The sequence below is a fragment of the Hemicordylus capensis genome, chromosome 2, assembly GCF_027244095.1.
Source record: "Hemicordylus capensis ecotype Gifberg chromosome 2, rHemCap1.1.pri, whole genome shotgun sequence".
Classification (NCBI taxonomy): Eukaryota; Metazoa; Chordata; class Lepidosauria; order Squamata; family Cordylidae; genus Hemicordylus; species Hemicordylus capensis.
The window spans coordinates 426,698,004-426,710,966 of record NC_069658.1 but is presented as its reverse complement, the minus strand read 5'-3'; the positions used below and the strand labels follow the sequence as shown (position 1 = coordinate 426,710,966).

The 12,963-nt window shown below is 45.4% G+C and overlaps 1 protein-coding gene across 8 annotated transcripts in view; it reads right to left on the bottom strand.

Annotated features, from left to right (window-relative positions):
* The window catches only part of FMNL3 (formin like 3), a 142,371-nt gene extending 140,949 nt beyond the window's left edge, over nt 1-1,422 (bottom strand). For 4 of the 8 annotated variants that reach the window (XR_008315708.1, XM_053293831.1, XM_053293834.1 and 1 more), the window contains exon 1: nt 1,102-1,421. Coding sequence is in view for 6 of the 8 variants with exons in the window: in XM_053293831.1 (XP_053149806.1) it covers nt 1,102-1,218 (117 nt within the window). In the remaining 2 variants the exon portion in view is untranslated. Of the gene's footprint in view, nt 1-1,101 lie in introns of all 8 variants that reach the window. The other 4 variants (XR_008315710.1, XM_053293832.1, XM_053293836.1 and 1 more) reach the window with 2 other exon arrangements.
* Nucleotides 1,423-12,963: the final 11,541 nt, after the last annotated feature.

The following is a 12,963-nucleotide window of genomic DNA, read 5'->3' as shown; positions in this document are numbered from 1 at the left end:
AGCGTAGCAAAAAGCTACTAGGGACCTACCACATGTGGGAGCAAGGACTGAGCTATGGGGATTTGAGAACTGAGGAGGCAAAAAGGAACATGTTGCCTAAAATCCAGCTAAAGAAAAAAGTGAGAACATTAGCCCAAGCCCACTGAAATAAAAAAAAGCAAATGGGATCTTAGATTCCTGTGTGAAGTGGGTAAGGCATCAAACAGGGAAGCAGGCATTGATAGCACTTTAACTGAGGATCAAGTGATAAGGGTCAGAGGGGGAAACACAAACAAGGGAAAGAGATCACTGGAAGAGATCCAGGGAATCCATCTTGGCCAGAGCAGTAGCATGTATGGATGAGACTTTGACAGAAAGCTGTTGGACAAAAGATCTACCCTGGAGGAAGTTATACTTGGGACAGTGTTTGGTTCAAGACCAAAAGTTAGTAGGTCTGAGAGGAGAGGCTACTGAGGAATCTTAAGGGCTCAGAACATAAGAGATCTGCTTCCAAGCTTGGGGAGGGAGTATCCAATAATAAATTAGATCAGCCCAAGAATCTAGCTGAAATGAAATGACCTGATCTCAGCATCTTTAGTGATGAAAGACTTAATTCCAGTGGATGGGGGGAGGGCATGGGGGGGCAGAACTGCTGGGAATCTTGTCGGGAAGGGGGAAGGTTATGAGGACACATCAGCAACAGGGAATCGAGGTGCCAGAGGACTCGACTGGGGAGTTGGGACCAGGACAGGCAATGACTGAGATGGAGGATCTGCAGGAGACCGAGTGGGATAATGGATGAAACCACCAGGGCTTAAAATGCCGTGTATGAAAGGGATTCAGAACGGTGTCCCATAACTGAGGGGGCCCTAAAAAGTGCCTGGAAAAGTTGACTGGGGGAGGGAGAGGGAGGAGGAGGAGGAGGTTCACGATCCCTATCTGTGCCAATAGGGAGGATGGGTAGGAATCCCTCAAGCCATAAGAAGGGGGAGTGGGGCGGATTTCTTTATAAACGCTTGCAGAGAATCTACCCGGAGCTGGGGCGGGGAGGAGGAAGGAAGCGGGGATGTACCCGGGGGTCGGGGGTGGGGCAAGGGGTCTCCCTCCCTCTCGCTCGCTCACCAGCACCAGCGCGAATCTCTCCTCCAGCTCTCCCTGGTCCGGCATGGGCACTTTCCCGGGCGGGGGCGGCAGCAGCCCGGACCCCCCGCCCGGCTCGCCGCTCTCCGCGTTCCCCATCCCCGGCCCAGGCGGCTCCCGGGGAGGCGGGGACGGCTCAGCCCTCCTTGGGTATCCGTACGCAACGGAGCCGCCTTAGCCAGGCGGCGGCGGCTGCCTCCCAGTCCCTCCCTCGTTGCCCGGCCTGGGACAGGAGGACGGGGCTGTCGGGACCGCCCCCGGCACCGCCCGCCTGAGGACATCGCCCGCCCAGAGGACGGACGGAGTGCGAGGACGGCGGCGGCGCCCTGCCCGCCTGCCGCCTCCTCCTCCTCCTCCTCCCGCCCTTCCTCGGGCGGCCTCCCCCGAAAGCTCCTTGCCCACGTGTGGCTGCTGCGCCGCCGCCGCCGCGCGCCTCCTCCCCAAGGCCCCTTCAGGAGGGCGGGCGAGCGGGCGGGCGGGCAATGGCGAGCAGTTGCTCCGAGTCCGGGCCCCACACGCGGGCCCCCCAACTGAGGGGGAAAGGAAGGGGGGCTCGAATGAATATCCCGCCCCAGGCCTCTCAGTCTGGCAACGGCCCTCTCTGCAGTGCGCCTCCCGCTTAGGATCGTGCCCAAAAGACGTGACCAGGCTGCTGCAGGGCACTGCACCACGCAAGGAAGCCCCCTTCCACGCAGGGAGGGGGCATTTGCTTCCGAAGAAACACCCACCACGCGATCGCGCTCTTCTTCCAGCCCTCCAGTTCCAGTCTAGCCGCCTGTCCAGGTTCTTGCCCCCAGCAAAGCTATTTGGGAATGATTCCTAATGAACTCAATGGGACCTTACTTCCAAGTAAACCTGCATAGGATCAGGGCTGGAAGACCTTGGTCTGGAAAGCTGAAAGCACTGAACAGCGACAGCTACTACTACCCATAATGTAGGCCAGAGTGAGTGAACTAACTTCAGTCTTACGCTTGGTCAACTTAAAACAAACAAACACCTAGATCTCTGCAATCCATTCGTCCGTTTTAAATTTACAAAGCAAGAGTGCATTGGATCTCCTAACAGTTTAAGCTTAACTGTGTGAATTAATCCTGAAGATGCACCAGAACAAAAGTAGTGCCTTGATGGAGCAGCAGACCAAGGTCCATTCAGCCCAGCATTCTTTGCAAGAAACTCTGCAAGGTCCACCAGAATTGGTCCAGGTCGAGATCCCCTGACGAACCCCTGTCTAACTTGCTGTCCACCCTAATGTACAGGAGAAATGCGCCATTGATTGTTGCACAGAAGAAAGCACTGAAGCTATAATCCTATGGGCAAAGTAAGGCCCATAGATACCAGCGAGACTTCCCCCAAGTGTGCATAGGATCACAGCTTTACAGACTGCAAAAGCCAGAATGGTACAAAACAGACCAGAACAGGGATGTTTTAAAGAAACTGAGGCCAAAAAGTGGGATGTCCTAGAGAAACTTTACAATATTTTAAACAGGAGTGTAGCTATAATTGAGTGAATGGGTTCATGCCCCCCCCCAGCTCTTACCCCTCCCTATTTTCTTAATTATCTCCCTCACTCCGAGGGGCCACTGGGGAGAGGGGCGAACACGGGTCCCCTCTCTCCTAGCTATGCCCCTGATTTTAAACCTGAAAATGTCCCAATGCTATATGGTTAACTCCTTCCCAATAAACAATATTCTGGAAAAGGGACCTGGAACACCAACATCAAAGCTATGCAGACCCAACCAATTTCACAAGTCCCATTGGACACGATGGGAGTGATGGAGGAGCAAGGCACACAAAATCCACCTTTTGATACATGTTCCGGGCAATAAACAGCAAGGAAGTGGTTCTATTCTGCACATATTGTGTCTGCAAGTTTTCATCCAGCAGAACTGTTCCGGATTGTTAGGCATTTAACTCAAGCACTTTCTGTTTCAAATCTGTTTCTGGAAACAATGTCTCACTGTGATGTATTCCATGAGTTCTTTGCAGTTAAAATTTCTCACATTTGGGCTGATTTGGACTCCAATATTTCTGCAGGGCCAGTTAGGAATGGATAATAAACTAAAGCTGAATGGAAGCAAAATGGAGGTGCTAATTGTTGAGGGCAGTAATCTTCAAGATGGGATAGAACTTCCTGTTCTGGACAAGGTTACACTCCCCCAGAAAGAACAGGTGCATAGTCTGGGGCCAGGTCTTGGACTTGGGTCTCACCCTGGTGCCTCAGGTTGAGGTTGTGGCCAGGAGTGCTTTTTACCAGCTGCGATTGATTTGACAACCTGTTCCCTGAGGGGAGTGGCCTGAAAACTGGTACACCAGCTGGTAACCTCCAGGTTGGACTACTGCAGTGAGCTCTATGTAGCGCTGACTCTCTATGTAGTTCTGAAACTTCAGTTCAAAATGCAGCACCCAGATTGGTCTGAGGCATCCCGGAGAGACCACATTATGCCTGTTCTTAAACAGTTGCACTGGCTTCCAATATGTTTCTGGGCAAAGTACAAAGTGCTGGTTATTACCTTTAAAGCCCCGAATGGCTTAGGTCTGGGTTACACCGCTCATTAAAATCATTAGAAGGGGTCCGTCTTAGGGTGCCACCAGTTTATCTGGTGGCAACCTGGAAGTGAGCCTTCTCAGTTGTCACCCCTGGGTTGTGGAGTCACCCATAGATATAAGATTATCATCTTCCTTGGAGGCCTTCAGGAGAGCCTTAAAGACTCAGTTTTTTAGCCTGACTTTTAATGATGTCTAGTTTTAGTTTTTATAAGTTTTAATCAAAATGTTTTCTGATTTTGTTTTATTATGTTTGTTTTGTTTAAAATGTAAACTGTTCTGAGCCACTTTAGGAAGGGCAGTATATAAACTGAACAAACAAACAATGTTCCAGGAAAAGAGTCCAGAGCATCAATCAACTCCTGAGCTATGCAGACCAATTAAAATTGCACATGGTGCTAGACATGAAGCAGTGAGCCACAAAACCTCTGAGTAATCCACACCCCTCTGTGTGTTCTAGGTAATAAACTGGGAAATAACACTTCCCACTGGTTGGCTTTGTTTGTTTGTTTTTGTTTTTGCACAATAATTACTTATAAAATGTCCATACTGGCCATTTCCGACAGAAAGTTTCCGTTCCACTCCAGATGAGGAAAGGGTAAATAAAAGCATACTATCAGAGGTGTTTCAAATCTAAAATATTGTTCTCATGTATCTTTAACATATCCCACCTTTGTATGTGTGTGCATTTCATTTACAGTATTAAGGACCTTTTCTGCCTGTTCCATCTTTTAGACCACGCTCCAGCTTTTCAACAGGGAAATCTTATTGAAATCAGTAGGCCTGATTTCCAAATAAATGTGGATAGGATTTGACTACAAATTAAGTCTGCAGTCCTTTCCCTCTTTACTTGGAAGTCATTCCTACTGAAATCCAAAGGCTTATTACCTTGTAAATATGTTTAGGTTCGGGGTGAAAGAGAAGCCGAATGGCAGACTCAGGGCTAAGAACAGGACCTTAGGAAGAATGATCTCTCACCCTCAACCAAAATCTTAACCCCACCGGAAAGTTTCTGAGCACTGCAGGAAAAAGTCAAGAACCCACAAAGAGAACTGCTCCTCAGCCCTGCCCATCTGACTTCAAAGCATCCAGCTTTAGTTGCAGAGAAAGGAGTAGGCTGCCCCCAAGTGGAGGAGTGTGGGATAGTCATATATTCCAAATCTACCATTTCTTCTGCTCCCTGCTGGAGCCTTTCGTTCAGAAACCCAGGAGCAAAAATGGAAGCCACGCCCTTTGACATGTGTAACTGGATTCCTCCCAAAAGGCCATAGGATTAAAAATCTAGTTAATACAGCACAGGCTTTTTAAAAGGAAAATTCAGAACTACACAATGATATGTGAATGTAATTTGCGTGCATAGCATGCACATTTAGAACACACATCTGTTCATTTTCCTTGTCGGTGCACAGATATTTTGTTACCTAGAATCACTTTTGAAGCCTACAAAGAGTGGGGGGAAGAATATCCTCCGCACTGGGAGTTTGCCAGGACGATTGCAGAGGAGTGTCACATCCATTGTTGAAGACTCTGTGGGGAGTAGCAGTGGGATCTGCAGGAAGCATCTCTGGCAGGGGAAGAGAGAGGTGGGTATGTTTGATCAGGGTCTGGGTCTTAGGGAGCCTCATTGGCATCCGTCACTTTTTAGCTTGTCTAGCATAATACAACTTTTGCATGTCTTGAATTTTTGAACTGCACAAATGTTCTTTTGGAATAGCACTTTTTGGAACTGCATGTTTTGCGTCTGGCTGCACTTTTTAAAAAGCCTTTTTACACTATTATAAATTGCAGTTGAGGGTGATGGGAGCTGTAGTCCAACAACAGCTGGAGAGCCTCAGATTGGCCACCCTTGCTCTAATAGCTTTATGACAGCATCAGCTTTTGCAAGCTACGGACTATTTGGTGAGCCACAGACTATTTCATCAGATGCATGAAGGGTTATCCTCAGTTGGCAAGTGTGTGTTTGTGTGCCTGTGCATACGTGCAGATACGCACCTATGCACGTGACAAACAGGCATTTGAAAACACAGGTCCACTCATTGCAAAACCGTGACTGGATGCAGTTCAACATGTTGTACCAATCGATATGACTATCGCTGGTCACAAATAGCCCCTTCCTGCACAAAGTTGCTGAGGAGGTGGTTGCTGTGCTAGGCCAAGCACTGTTGGAAGAGATCTTGAGGCACCTCATACAATTAGTGTGTGTAGTGCCATTCGGGTTTGTGTGGGGAGAGAGGACTTAGACGGCTCCATCACAATTGCCGGCAGGGGCAGAAGGGATCAGGGGCTGGCTGGAAATCCCAGGATGCCCCACACAAGTGCCGGGTGGTTCTAATGGTCACTAGAAAACAGGCTGGGCTCCCTTAGCCCGGTTTCTAGTGATCATCAGAATAACCTCCTTATCTAGATCCATTTTAATCTGGTTTCAGGGCAGGTTTTGGCACAGAAACTGCCTTGGGAGTGGATGACCTATGCAGGGGAAGAACTACCATCCTGCTAATTCTCCTCGATCTCTCGACGACTTTTGATGCCATTAGCAGTGGTGTCCTTCTGGTGTCTTGCAAGGGATGGAGGTTGAGGACACTGAGTGATGGTCCTTCTACTTTGATCTGAAAGGGAATTCCAAAAGGTGGTGCTGGAAGTCTACTGCTCACCCCCAAGGCTGCTATGCTGTGGGGGGCCTGGTAGGTTCCCTTTTGTCCCTCATGCTTCTCAACATTTACATGAAACTGCTGAGTGAGCTCATGCAGAGATCTGGAGCGAGGTGCCTTCAGGCTGGTCCTTTCATGAGGCAAGGTGAGGCAGTTGCATTAGGTGGTGGATTAGTGGAGTACCAGCAGGGCAGCAAGATGTCCCTTAACAACACCATCAGAACAGACCCTCCGGATCGATCTGACCCTTACAAGTTTTGCAAGGAGTGCTTCTCCTACCACTCCTTGCAAAGCTTGCAAGGAGCATGAGGAGAGTAAAGGAAGCTTCTGGCAACCTTTCCTCATCCCTGCGCCCTGCCGCACATTCAAAATTTACCAGAGTTGGTTCTGAAAGGGGGCTGGCCCCCACCAGGGGCATGGGGTAAGCAGCATATGGTGCCTCTCCTCAGCCACTGCAATACCTTCGTCCACTCCAAGTGGAGCTGGCAAGGTGGTGATTGCAGCCAGTGACATGGCACGTTGCCCCTTGCCACCGGCACCGAAACACATTCAGCCATCATTGGTCAGAGGGGTGGTCACTGTAGAAAGGGCTGCTTTTCCCAGGTGAAGACCTTGATATTTCCCCAGCTCCTTGAAACACCCATTACATTTGCCTTTTTAACCTGCCTTGTGATGCTGCTATTTTTATTGTGTCGTTTTACTGGATAATTTTATCTTAGTGTTGAATTGTTTTTCATATGTTGTCCAGCATCATCTAGGGACCCAAGTTGATGAACCCCTGGGTCAAGGGACAGTACCAGAGTAATTCATTATCTGTGGGGGTTCCCTTCCCACAGATTTTCACAGGTAATGAAACCGCGGATCATGAGTTATTGAGTCAATGGGATTGAGGCGGTTGGGTTCCCAAACGAAAAACAACCACCTCAAAATTGCCCCCCGAATGCAAAAACAGGCCAAATAAAGTGCCCTACTGTGCTCTGCGGGCCATCAGGAGTCCAAGGATGCCCCCTGCAAGTGCAAAAGTCCTCACAATTCAGTGGAAAATCGTGGGGAGGGGGTTGTTTTTGTTTTTACAAATGAGCCATAAAATGACTCTCCTCCACAAAATGGTGGCCAGTGATGACCTCCAAGGTAATTTCTGGCCACTCCTGACCCACGGATACACAGAATTAACCCCTTTGGGGCTGGATTTTTTCTGCACATGCCGAGGTCAGGTATCCATTACCTGACTGTGGATACACAAAACCATGGATAGTGAGTTCGCTGATAGTGAGGTAAGCTTCACTAATGTGCCCCAAGTTACTCAACAAACACAGCTGCTGATCGTGGGTTTGACCTTCATACTTGGTCTCTCACATCCAGCTCCATCTGCACAGAATGCTAATGTAGCTAATTTTGAGCTGGTTCGGATGAATTTTGGGCTGGTTCAGATGAACAGTTCAGTCACCAACTTCCCAAGGTTGGGTAAGATGTTTAAGAGGGTGGTGGCTGATCAACTCCAAGTGGTCTTGGAGGAAACTGATTATCTAGACCCATTTCAAACTGGCTTTAGGGTGGGCTATGGGGTTGAAACAGCCTTGTTAGGCCTGATAGACGACCTTCACCAGGGAATTGACAAAATGAAAGTGACTCTGCTGGTTCTTTTGGATCTCTCAGCGGCTTTCGATACCATCAACCATGGTATCTTTCCAGATCACTTGAGGGATTAGGGGATAGGAGGCATGGCTTTACAGTGGTTTCACTCCTATGTCTTGGGTAGATTTCAGATGGTGGCGCTTGGTGACAGTTGTTCTTCAAAACAGGAGCTACTATATGGAGTCCCTCAGAGCTCCATTGTGTCACCAATGCTTTTTAACATCTACATGAAACCGCTGGGTGAGGTCATCAGGATATTTGGTGCAGGATGTTATCAATATGCTGATGTCACCCAAATCTATTTTTCCTTGTCATCAATATCAGGAAATGGCATTAGCCCTGTAAATGCCTGCCTGCAGGCAGTAATGGGCAGGATGGGGAATAATAAACTCAAGTTGAATCCAAGCAAGATGGAGGTGCTCATTGTTGGGGGTCGTAATCTGCAAGATGGGATAGAACTTCCTGTTCTGGATGAGGTAACACTTCCCCAGAAAGAACAGGTTCATAGCTTGGGAGTGCTCTTGGACCCGGCTGGGTCTCACCCTGGTACCTCAGGTTCAGGAGCATATCTATAGGGGGGCAGGGGGTGCACGTGCCCCGGGCGCCACTTGAAGGGGGGCGCAATTTCTTAAAATTAAATAATTTTTAAAAAATGGCCACCAAAAACAAAATGGCCACTGGGCATGCTCAAATGGCCTCTGTGAGGCCCTAGGGCATGCCACGCCTCACAGAGGCCATTTGAGCATGCACAGTGGCCATTTTAAATTAATATAATATGTCACTGTACACATATTCAGATTGGCACTATGTACAGAGAATAAGGGCTTGTGAATACTGAGCTGAAGCTTATGAGCTAAGATTGTATCCATTTGCTCTTACTTTGCTTCTTGTGATAAGTGAGTTAAATGTGATGTCTTAATAATATGGCTATTAATGGTCAGTTTGTCTTTGAATCAATGTGAAATCCTTAGTATTAAGGCCCACTGGGAGTTTCTTGCTCTTTCTCTCATTTTTACTGTCTTTCTGAAATACTAGAATATATTCCAAGCAGTGACACAGTTTACTCTGCATATCATTTAATTATTTTCAGAGTATCTGGGAAAAGTCAAATTCTCCATTTATTTTTAAAACTTATGTAATCGTGATGCTACAATGCATAGCAGAGAATTAGACAGGCACTTCTTTTAGTTTTTCCAAGTACAACTCCACATAATATTTGGGGATTTCATGAGCCCCAGCATACTGAAATTTGTCATTTTCCAGCATTTTAACCTGAGCTATCCAAACAAATTAATGATAGCCCCACAATTTGGATAGTTTTAAAAAATAAATCTGAAGTGGTAGATAGGAGCTTGACCACATGTATGATATTGGTAATTTTTGTAATTTTTTAAATTTTTAAAATAAAAGTTTTCTGAAACATGTGTGTCAGTCAGATGTATGTTGGGGGGGACGGCGGGGGGGGGACGCAATTTCAGTGCTTGCCCTGGGCGCCGTTTTCCCTAGTTACGCCACTGCTCAGGTTGAGGCTGTGGCCAGGAGTGCTTTTTATCAGCTGATTGATTCAAAAATTTCACCCATTCCTTGAGGAGAATGCCCTGAAAACAGTGATACACCAGCTGGTAACCTCCAGGTTGGACTACTGCAATGTGCTCTATGTAAGGCTGCCTTGGTACATCGTTAAGAAACTCCAGTTAGTTCAAAATTCAAAAGCCAGTTTGGTCTTTGGGGCATCCCAGAGAGACCACATTATGCCTGTTCTTAAACAGTTGCACTGGATATTTTTCCAGGCAAAGTACAAAGTGCTGGTTATTACCTTTAAACCCCTGAATGGCTTAGGTCCAGGTTACCCGAGAGAGCGCCATTCTCTACAAGATCCCCATGGAACACACTCCCCATGTATATGAGAGGATTATCTTCCTTGGAGGCCTTCAGGAGAGCCTTAAAGACTCATCTTTTTAGCCTGGCTTGTAATGATGTCTAGTTTTAATTTTAACCTGGTTTGTCCTATTTATTTATTATTTCTCTGTGTAAACCGCCTTGAGCCATTTTTGAAGGGCGGTATAGAAATCGAATTAATAAAATAAAATAAAATAAATAATAATAATAATAATGAAAGGTTGTGGCAGAAAAAGACCAAAATAATCCCAGTGGTAATTGGCACCCTAGGTGCAATTCCAAAACAACTTGAAGAGCACCTCAACACCATAGAGGCCACAGAAATCACCATCAGCCAATTACAAAAAACAACTTTACTGGGATTAGCCTATATTTTGCGACGATATCTATAATAACAGCAACAATATTGATAATAAAATCCAGCCATCCGAGGCCCTTGGGAAGGACTATATGTCTGGATAAAACAAACCAGTCAATAACACCTGTCTGCCTGTGTAAACAAGAAATAATAATGTAACCAACAAATGAAAGATCTAATAATAACACCAGAATTAATAAGTGAAAGAGCAAAGAAAATTAAAAATTGGACTGCACCAGACGACGATGAACTGCATGGCTTTTGGCTTAAACACCTAACAAGCCTTCATAAACAACTATCAAAACAGTTCAATCACATTTTGCAAGGAGGTGATATTGAACAATGGCTAACAACTGGGAAAACTCATCTCATCATGAAAGACCCAGCAAAAGGTGCAGTTCCAATTAATTATAGACCGATCACCTGCCTGCCAACCATGTTCAAATTATTAACTGGAATAATAGCAGATAAAGTGATGCAACACTTATTAACTAATAAACAGCTTCCAGTTGAACAGAAAGGAAATTGCCCGAACACCAGAGGCACAAAAGACCAGCTGCTGATTGACAAAATGATTTTAGAAAACTGCAAGAGAAGAAAAACAAATCTAAGCGTTGCATGGATTGACTACAAGAAAGCCTTTGACTCATTGCCTCACACATGATACTAAAATGTTTAGAAACAACTGGTGTCAGCAAAAACATTCAGATATTTATAAAAAAAAGCAATGAGCATGTGGAGTACACAGTTAACAATCAGTGGCGAGACACTTGGACAGGTTAGCATTAGAAGAGGTATTTTCCAAGGGGACTCACTATCCCCTCTGTTTTTTGTAATTGCCATGACTCCACTTTCACAAATACTAAACAGGCCTTGGATACCAAACATCTAAAACATCCAGTAAAATCAACCATCTGCTGTACATGGACAATCTGAAGTTGTATGGAAAGTCCCAGTCAGAAATCTAATCACTGCTAAACACTGTCCGTACCGTATATTCAGTAGTGATATAGCAATGGGGTTTGGACTAGACAAGTGTGCTGCATTAATAATGAACAGAGGAAAAATAAGAAAAACAGAAGGAATAGAACTGCCCAATGGAAGCAACATCAAGAACCTGGAAGAGAAAGAACATTACAAATACTTGGGCATTCTCCAGGCTGATAACATTGCACACACTGAAGTTAAAAGAAAAATTGGAAGTGAATACATCAGGCGAGTAAGAAAAATCCTCAAGTCCAAACTCAATGGCGGGAACACCATACAAGCTATAAACACCTGGGCTATACCTGTTATCAGATACACTGCAGGAATAATAGACTGGAGCCAGGCTGAGCTAGAGACGGTAGATTGTAAGACCAAGAAAATAATGACCATCAATCATGCTCTGTATCCCCGCAGTGATGTAGATAGGCTATATCTCCCTTGCAGCTCAGGTGGAAGAGGAATGCTGCAAGTCCATCAACAGCAGAGGAGGAGAAAAGAGGCCTTGAAGAATATATCAAGGACAGTGAAGAAGATGCACTTAAAATGGTCAATAACGGGAAACTATTCAACACCAATGAAACTAAGCAGGCCTACAAGAAAGAACAAGTCAAGAACTGAGCAGAAAAATGGAAAAATAAGCCCCTGCATGGTCAATATTTGCACAATATAAGTGGAAAATCAAACATCACCAAGACCTGGCAATGGCTTAAGAATGGCAACTTGAAGAAAGAAACAGAGGGTTTAATACAGGCTGCACAAGAACAGGCACTAAGAACAAATGCAATAAGAGCAAAAGTAGAAAAATCCACAACAAACAGCAAGTGCCACCATTGTAAAGAAGCAGATGAAACAGTGGACCACCTAATCAGCTGTTGTAAAAAGATTGCACAGACTGACTCCAAACAAAGGCATGACAAGGTAGCAGGGATGATACACCGGAACATCTGCAAAAAATACAAGCTACCTGTAGCCAAAAATTGGTGGGATCATAAAATTGAAAAAGTTGTAGAAAATGAAGATGCAAAAATATTATGGGACTTCCAACTACAAACAAACATCTGCCACACAATACACCAGATATAACTGTAGTCGAGAAGAAAGAAAAACAAGTCAAAAGAATCGACATAGCAATACCAGGTGATAGCAGAATAGAAGAAAAAGAAATGGAAAAAATAACAAAATACAAAGATCTACAAATTGAAATTGAAAGGCTGTGGCAGAAAAAGACCAAAATAATCCCAGTGGTAATTGGCACCCTAGGTGCAATTCCAAAACAATTTGCAGAGTACCTCAACATCATAGGGGCCACAGAAATCACCATCGGCCAATTACAAAAAGTAACTTTACTGGGAACAGCCTATATTCTGCGACGATATCTATAACAACTGACAATAAAATTCAGCCATCCCAGGTCCTCGGGAGGACTCAATGTCTGGATAAAACAAACCAGTCAATAACAACTGTCTGACTGTGTAAATAAAATAGTAATAATAATAATAATAATGATGATGATGATGTGTTTTTAAAAAAAATGTTTTATGTGTTTTTGAATTTAATATAAACCACCCTGAGCCACTTTAGGAAGGGTGGTATATAAACTGAAGTAAATAAGCACAACCCTGCACATGCAGTAACATTGGGGCCGGACTAAGAGCGCACCCACCCTGAAGCCACTACTTTCTCAGTGCATACTTTAAATATGTAAGAGGGGAGCATGTGTACAGGAGTGATTCAGAGGCACACCCCTCTCACACAATTAAAGGCTGTACCAAG